The following is a 9,206-nucleotide window of genomic DNA, read 5'->3' on the forward strand; positions in this document are numbered from 1 at the left end:
CCAGATGGATCTCTAGCTCTATACCTGAGGCCGCATGGGGTGGTCCGCTTGCTCAGCTCAGCTCCGCCGCGTATCACGTGAACAATTTGTTATCTCCTGTACTCTTTCAGGAAGCGCTTGCACATATTCCGGAGAACGCGATAACGATCGAGATTGCGCCGCATTGTTTACTGCAGGCAATCTTGCGCAGATCGTTGCCACCAACTGTGACCAATATCGGCCTGCAAAAGCGAAAACATTCGGACAATCTCACTTTTCTACTGTCTAACGTGGGCAAACTGTACATGGCCGGTGCACAACCTGACATTTCTAAATTGTATCCGTCGGCGAGCTTCCCCGTCGGTCGCGGGACACCGATGATCGGGTCTCTCGTCAGGTGGGATCACTCTGCCGCGTGGGATGTGGCTGATTTCCAACAAGTATCAGAACGTTCGGAAGAGTGTAACGTCCAGATAGATCTGTCGAAAGAAATGGACGCGTATCTAGCAGGGCACCGGATAGACGGACAAATTCTTTTTCCAGCCACTGCTTATTTGCTGCTGGTATGGAAAACTTTGGCGAAATTGCGTGGCGTTGACTTCGAACGATTGCCTGTGGTGTTCGAGAATGTGCAGTTGCAGCGGGCGACCATTATGCCGAAGGAAGGAGCGGTGAAGTTCTCGATAACCATCTTCAAGGGAACGGGAGACTTTGAGACCGGTACGATCACCGTCAGCGGAAATATACGTGTCTCCGAGAGTATCGAGAAAGATCAGATGAAGCTGCCGCCGCCGCCGACACCTCCTACCAGTAAGGAGATTTTACCGTTGAACACCAATGACATTTACAAGGAACTAAGGTTGCGCGGATACGTGTATCGCGATGTCTTCCGAGGAATCAAATCCTGCGATAACTACGGCATCGCCGGCGAGCTTTACTGGTTTAATCAATGGGCACCATACATAAACAGCATGCTTCAGTTAACTGTCGTGTCTACCATCCATAAGCTAATGTATATACCGTCGCGCCTTGAGTATGTCGCAATCGATCCTGTTCTTCATAAACGACTGGTGGAAAAATTACCAGAGAACGGTGCATTGCCGGTGTATCACTACAAGAACATCAATATCGTTAAATCGGGTGGTATCGAAGTCAGAGGAACGAAATTTTTGTTGCCGTCTCGGCGACAGCGCACACAAGCTGATCCTAAATACGAGCAGTACACTTTCGTGCCCAATGAATATTCGCACGGTCTATTAAAGGACGCAACGAGAGGAAGAGTGCACGCACTCGCCGTACTCTTGCAGATCATGTGCGAAAACGTGAAGACAGTGAGATTAACGTTCGTGGAAATTGCAGGCCAACGAGCTGCAGAAGCTCTATTGGCGCCGCTTATTATCGAAAGTGTCAATAACGAACAAGAATTTATTGTAAGTATATCGTAGAATAAGTTGTTTTTTGCTCAAGATGAAATATTTCCTCACTCAAACTTCACGGTATCGTGTTTGCAGAGTAACGACAAACCCAGAAATTACAACTTTTTGATTGACAGACAACCCCAACACTGAATTGTCCATCCAGCATTCCATTGTAATAAATTATATTGTCGCAATGTTAAATAGAACCTATACAAATAAGTAATGCGTTTAAACAAAGCAATCTGTGCCATTTGAAACAAAATATTATTTTTAATTTTAGTAAATCGACAGTCATAATTTAATCCCTTATTTTCCAAGGCGTTTCTATTGACGCAAGAGCTTGGATAGTAGAGTAAATAATAATGAGGCTTGGGTGAAAATGCAATGGTTTAATCTAACCAAGTGAATAGTGGCTCTGCTGAGCTACTAACAAGAACTAATCGATATCGATAAAGGAGACGGAAGTCAGTGGCGTGCTTCCCCCACTCACACTCGAACATCTCGCTTCACTCAACTGCCAATCAGACCAATCCCGATACAGAAAACATGAGAAGCCAATCAAAAGCTTAGTTTAACATTCCCGCCGCTTAACATGTTTTAACTTCTTCATTAATTATGATCACATTTAACAAGATTGATTTTGTCACACATCTTTGCAAAATAATCTTTGGTCAACGCTTTTGTACAGATATCGGCGCTTTGTTGACCAGTCGTTACAAACTTCACACGAATCACTCCTTCCTCAACTTTCTCACGAGTAAAATGATAACGCACGTCGATATGTTTAGTGCGCTTATGAAAAACAGGATTCTTTAGCAGACAAATCGTGGACTGGTTGTCAATCATCAAGGTCGTTGCATGGTTACAGGGGCATTTCAGATCACTCAAAATCATTCGAAGCCAGGTGGCTTCCTTCGCTTCTGCCGCTGCAGCCATATACTCAGCCTCGGTCGTACTTAAAGCTACGCTCTTTTGGCGGGTCGAAGACCAAGTGACAGGAGCATTGGTGAATTCGAATATATACCCGGTCGTGGATCGTCTGGTTTCCAGATCTCCGGCAAAATCGGCGTCACAATACCCGATCAAATGCGAATTATTCCCGCCGTTTCGATACTCGATTCCCACATTCATCGTGCCAACAAGGTACTTCAAAATACGTTTCACTGCATTCCAATGAATCTCGCCGTGTTTGTTGATGAAACGACTGACGAGATTGACCGCGAATGCAAGATCTGGACGCGAAACAACAGTTAGAAACATCAAAGACCCCACGGCCTCCCTGTATGGGGCATTCACCAATGCTTCTGCCTCGTCAGCTATCGGTGACAATCTACAATGCGGATCAGCTGGTACACATACAGGATGAGCCTCACTCATTCGAAACCGGTCAATGACATTTTTCGCATATGCTCTCTGATGAATTCGCATGGTCTTATTGTCTCTATCTCTTTCAATCTGAATCCCGACAAAATTTGACGCGTCACTTCGTGTTATATCAAACGAATCACTAATGACTTTTAATACACTTTCAAGAATTTCGCGCGATTCGGCTGCAATCAGCCCGTCATCAACAAATAACGCCAGAAATACATCTACGCCATTTATATTAGCACTTAACAAGCATTTATCAGCGGCGCTGCACACAAAACCGCACTCTTTTCTCAAGAAGCTCGAGAACTTGTCGTTCCAGCATCGAGCGGCTTGTTTGACGCCATATAGCGACTTGTGCAACTTGCACATAAATGCACTTGTATCTCCACTCACGCACACTCCATCGGGTACCTTAAGAAACAATTCTTCTTTCAGCTCGCCATGAAGAAATGCTGTCTTGATGTCAAACTGCGCCATCTCAAGATTCTTTTAGCACACCATAGCCAAAAATACTCTCAACGTGTCGTATCGCACCACCGGTGCAAAAATCTCGTTATAGTCGTCCCCCGCTGTCTGCTCAAATCCTCGAGCGACCAGGCGTGCCTTGTGTCTTGTGACTTCTCCGTTCTCGTTTCGTTGGACCTTGAACACCCATTTGGACGAAATCAACTTCTTATCCGATTCTCTCTTGACGACTGACCATGTGCCACACCTCTCATGCGCAGCAAGTTCTTCGGCAATTGCCAGCAACCAGTCAGCTGCTTGTGGCCCGCTAACTGCCTCCTTGTATGTTGTCGGTGTCAACTCGGAGAAATTCGCCTGGTATCTCGCTGGAGGGCGAATGTTGCTGCGGTCTCTCAGCTGTCGTCGACTCTCCGCTGCTTCCCCAACTGCTTGCTCCATGACTGCTGGTGGCTGCATTGGCTCGTGCACCTCTCTCTCTACCTCTTGCTCAAGCTCAATTGGATCTTCTTGTTCTGCACTCTCGTCTGTGAAGGCCAACAGCTTTTTGTCGCCGTCGTCAAACACAGGATCTTCAATTGTGTGAGCCTCGTCGAACGTCACGTGCCGAGAGACTGTTACAGTCCCCTTCTCTTTGTCAAACAATCGGTAGTTGGAGGAGTCTTGCTGGTATCCAACGAACATGAGACGCTTTGCCTTCGCGTCGAGTTTACGCCTATGCACATCTGGAATATGAGCATAGCTCACGGATCCAAAAACACGAAGATGTGATAAATCCGGCTTCCTTTTGTACCAGAGTTCGTAGGGAGTCACTCTTGGATTTCTGCTTGGCGCTGTGCGATTCACCACATAAACCGCCGTGTTGATTGCCTCGGCCCAGAGCTTCTTTGGAAGATTCTTGGCTTGCAACATTGACCTAGCACTTTCCGTGATCGTGCGATTTTCGCGCTCAGATTTTCCATTCTGCTCGGGTGTAAAAGGGGCCGAATTCTCCATCTTGATTCCCCGTGCCTTCATGTAGTCTCTCATCGCTTGGTTCACGTACCCAGTGAGAAATGTTTCGTCGATCGACGTCGAAATGATGTCGAATCGACGTCAATTCGACGGTGTTGATGTCGATTCGACGTCGTTTCGACGTCGATCGACAAATCATTTCTCACTGGGGTACTCTCTCCCATTGTCACAAAACAGACCTTTCATCGTTCTCCCAAACTTGTTCGCGATGAAGCGTTCAAATTCCTTGAAGTGCTCAACCACATCACTCTTGTGACGCATGAAGAAAACGAATCGATAGCCGGATGCTTCATCGATGAATGACAAAAAATACCTCGCACCGTTGATGGACTCTTCTGACATCGGGCCGCACACATCCGAGTGGAAATACTCTCCCACGGAGTACTCCGATCTGTCACTCTCGTTCTTGAAAGGAAGTTTGTGTGACTTTCCTTCTTCACAGGCACCGCAAGTGAATGTTTCGACATTGCTCAACTTTACCCCTTCAACTGCTCCGTTCTTCACCATCTCGCGAAGCACATGGCAGTTGACGTGTCCGAGTCTCTCGTGCAGCTGCATGAGACTTGTGGTTGCGACGTTCACTTGCAATTTCGTGTCCTCTTGTTTGACGCGAAAGAACATACGGTAGATGTTGTTGTCCAGCTTCAATCCCTCCGCAAACACATGGACATGACCGTCCTTCATCAGCGCGACACCATGAGCTGAGAACGCCGCTATGTAGCCGCCGATAGTTGTAGCGACACCGATCGAGAACAAGTTCTTTCGAAAACTTGGCACGTAAAGGACATTATTGAGTGTCGCTGGCTCCCATTTATCGCCCACACGCTTCTCAATGGCTACTTTCCCGATTCCGCGAACCTCGCATACGGCATCATCACCAAGTTCGATTGTCTCGTTGGTTATCGATCGAAAGTCAGTGAGCCACTCGCGTCTGAAAGTGATATGCCAGGAAGCGCCACTATCACCGTACCACGTGACACTTTGATCGTTCTTACCATAACCGCGAGAACCTTCAACAGATGGCTCTGCAGACTTCGGTCCTTCTTCCGTCACAAACGCACAATTTGCAGATGGCGACTTTGACGCTGGTTTGGCCGTTTTTTCTCCATCGCTTGGGGTTTTCTTCTCAGAACAACTCTTCGCAAAATGCCCCTTGACTCCACACACGTAGCAAATTACGTCCTTCTTGTCCTTTTTCTTCTTCTTGAACTTGCTCTTGGAGTCGCTCTTCTTCTGACTAATACTGACCGATGCCAAAGCACTAGCGACGTCGTCCTCGCTTGTAATTCGACTCTCTTCCTTAATCAGACGTTCCAAGAGCTTGTCAACGTTTTGATCCGTCTCCGGTACGCTGTCCCATGCCGTTTTGAGTGCGTTGAATTTCGATGGAAGACTCCCGAGGATTTTCGCCATTACCTCTACGTCGGTCACATTCTGCCCAACATCCATGAGTTGAATTGCCAAATTTTGCACCTTGCTCACGTGCTCAACGACCGAATCTCCGATAGCCATTCGATACTCGTGAAACCGCTGCAGCAAAATCAGCTTGTTAAGGTACCATTTCATGCGCAGCATACTGCCGCAGCAACTCGCTGCTATTGGTTGAAGAATTGTTACTAGATGCTGCAAAATAAATTTCACCATATTTTGCTTCATCGCTGTGAAGTTCAATTGAACGAACAGCAAAGCAGCAGACACGCGATCTAGCCGGCCAGTGCTGCTGCAGCTATTCCTTTTCCATGAGCAGCAAATATGCTTTAGTGAATTTGGATCACGTGACTAATTTGCTGCTGCTGCATGCTGCGTATGAAAAGGCACCTTTAGATGCTGATTTTTGTTCGTGAATTGTGGACAATTTTGTCCACATCTCCTTGGCGGTAGTGCATGTGAGGAGAGGCCTCAACTGTGCCGGTTCCAACGTGGTTGAGATGAAATGCATCGTCCTTGCATTACTTTTCACCCACGCCTTGTAGTCATTCGAAGCAGCGTCATTCGGCTTTACACTTGTGCCATCAACTATTTCGAGCAATCCATTCGCCACGAGTAGTTGATTAATCTGGAATTTCCACGTGACAAAATCCTTGCCGTCGAACTTCGAAATATACCTCATCGATATTTCTTCCGACATATCCGCGATTTTCTCACAAAATGTTCCACAAAAAAACTATCGCGACGACCGCGTGCTCACAAAGATGGCCACGTTTCTTTGTTTCACTCACCAAGCTCTCCAACAGCGAAAATGGAGACTCGCGTCGCGACTCGTCTCGCTACCGCCTTTTTCTCTATTCACTTTTATTTACTCTCCTCGCGTTATCTGGGCCCATAACCTATTGGCGCAAGAGCTTGGATAGTAGAGTAAATAATAATGAGGCTTGGGTGAAAATGCAATGGTTTAATCTAACCAAGTGAATAGTGGCTCTGCTGAGCTACTAACAAGAACTAATCGATATCGATAAAGGAGACGGAAGTCAGTGGCGTGCTTCCCCCACTCACACTCGAACATCACGCTTCACTCAACTGCCAATCAGACCAATCCCGATACAGAAAACATGAGAAGCCAATCAAAAGCTTAGTTTAACATCTTCTTCAATATTTAAACTTACTATAAAACTGTATTTTTTATTTCAGATTAACTTACAAATCATTGCAGTCTCTGCTGATAATTACACGGCGAGCTTGAGTAAAATGAACGTGAACGCTGACGTCGTAACGCAAGATGTGAACGAGACACCTCTCATTCACGAAGCATACCTTGTTATAGCAGCGGACGTTTTGTCCAATCAATCTTATACCGTTCTCAAAAATTTGGCTGCTGCCTTAAAACCTGGTTGTTTCATTCTTCTGGAGGAGACCGCTGCGCGACTGGATTTGGAAACCGCATTGAAAGATACTGACTTAACATTAGCTAGCAGACAAATCGATCCTGTAGGAAAGACTTACTTGTTGTTGAAGAAACGGCAGAAAGGGAGAAAATCGACAGTAATTCATATCACAGAGAAAAATCTATCGTGGCTGGAAGGTGTGAAAGCAGCATTGAAGGAATCTGTCAGCAAAGATCAAGAAGTGCTCCTTGTATCACAGGGCGAAGAAACGCTTGGTAAAATTACAGAAAAAATTAACTTTTAAACTGTCCCCTTAACTGCCCTGTTTTGAAGCCGGAAGAAATGTTTTATCATTGTTTCTTCGTAGGCTTGGTCGGGTTCATGGCTTGTATACAACGCGAGATAGGCGACACATATGCGCGTTATGTCTTTATCCAGGACAAGAACGCTCCCAAGTTCGGCTTATCCGCGCAGTTTTACTCGGAGCAATTGAATAAAGGACTGATGGCAAACGTCCTGAAAGGAGGGCAATGGGGCAGTTACCGATACTTGCCGTTGGATGAACAAAGCAACGTGTCTTCCCTTCAGGTGGAGCACGCCTATGTGAATACATTGACAAGGGGAGATCTCAGCAGCTTGAGGTGGATTGAAAGCCCGCTACGTTACTACCATCCCAACAATTTTCCAAAAACGAAACTTTGCAGCGTATACTACGCTCCGTTGAACTTCAGGTAAGTTTCAATTAGTGTCACTCATATTTAGATAATGAAGGCGTGAATAAATTATACGAACGACAGGGATATCATGTTGGCGAGTGGCAAATTGCCACCGGACGCTCTGCCAAGGAATTTGGCCACGGAAGAGTGTATACTGGGACTTGAGTTTTCCGGAAGAGACACGGACGGCTGTCGCGTAATGGGCATTGTCGAAGCTAAGGGATTGGCTACCACAGTAGTCGCGGATCTTGATTTCCTCTGGGAGGTACCGGACAAATGGACACTGGAACAAGCAGCAACGATACCTGTCGCTTACGCAACTAGTTACTATGCTCTGTTTATACGGGGTCGATTGAAAGCCGGCGAGAGCGTGTTAATTCACGCTGGTACAGGCGGCGTCGGTCAAGCAGCGATCGCCATTGCGCTGCACGCTGGTTGTACCGTCTTCACCACCGTTGGCACGCTGGAAAAGAGAAAGTATCTCAAGGAACTCTTCCCGCAGTTGAACGACAGGCACATCGGTAACTCCCGGGATACGAGCTTCGAACAACTGATACGTGACGAGACTGAAGGGCGTGGGGTCGACGTTCTCCTGGATATTCGTGAAACTAATTGCTCCGCGAGCGCGAGTCCTCGCTATATGCGGTTATTAGAATATACACCCTTCGCGCATATGGAAAAAAAATTCAAATAGCTATAATGCGTGAGAAGGCAAAGGAGTACGGCACGTTATAATCTCCGCTCGTGAAAAAAATTTCTCCCGCGTTTATGAAAATGTATTCCTAATAAGGACCGCAACGCACACGCATTCATCCAAACCTTATTAAACCAAATGGACGAACGTTAGTTTGAGTCACGGCCGCATCAAGGACGAAACAAAGCGGACGATCGAGCGCACTTCACAGGGAATTAAGATATGTAACTCTCCGTTAGGGGTTTCCCATAGGATGATCATTTATGATTGAGATCTAACATCAAAAAAATGAAGAACACCAGTCAAGACATAGGAGGAACAGGGGGATTGGGAAAAAATGATGATAGAAATAATATAAAGGTTAGAAATATTCTTAGCAAGCAATAATTACCAAATTAGGAAGATCCTTTATCAATCACTTTAGTTATTAATATCCAATCAAGAAAATCTTTTGTACGATCACCGTACTCATCAGATGGTATCCGTGAGGATCGTTAGTAATTATTACGTAAATATCTTATAACTCATTCGAAAATTGGTGCAATCATCGGGTAACCACCGTCTTTGTGAAATCGTATTTATTGATTATAAAAATGACATACAATATGTGAAACCAGCAACTTTTAAATACACATTTATAGAATTGAAATTGAGATAATAATGATGTTTTACTTGCTAGTTTCACATATATGATGTACCGATAAGGAATTAATTTACAAATGTGTGTTTA

General features: G+C 45.6%; 1 protein-coding gene across 1 annotated transcript in view; it reads left to right on the forward strand.

Moving 5' to 3' along the window:
* Window positions 1–5: 5 nt before the first annotated feature.
* LOC105558192 (fatty acid synthase-like) overlaps window positions 6–9,206 on the forward strand; it is a gene marked incomplete at its 5' end in the record, with an annotated part of 12,941 nt that continues 3,740 nt past the window's right edge. Inside the window, 4 exons of the mRNA XM_012005755.1 lie at window positions 6–1,409; window positions 6,873–7,341; window positions 7,434–7,797; window positions 7,864–8,362. Of these exons, the coding sequence (XP_011861145.1) occupies window positions 6–1,409; window positions 6,873–7,341; window positions 7,434–7,797; window positions 7,864–8,362 (2,736 nt within the window). The remainder of the gene's footprint in view (window positions 1,410–6,872; window positions 7,342–7,433; window positions 7,798–7,863; window positions 8,363–9,206) is intronic.

This window comes from Vollenhovia emeryi, unplaced genomic scaffold, assembly GCF_000949405.1.
Source record: "Vollenhovia emeryi isolate VEMERY1.0 unplaced genomic scaffold, V.emery_V1.0 DF939368.1, whole genome shotgun sequence".
In the NCBI taxonomy this organism is placed as follows: domain Eukaryota; kingdom Metazoa; phylum Arthropoda; class Insecta; order Hymenoptera; family Formicidae; genus Vollenhovia; species Vollenhovia emeryi.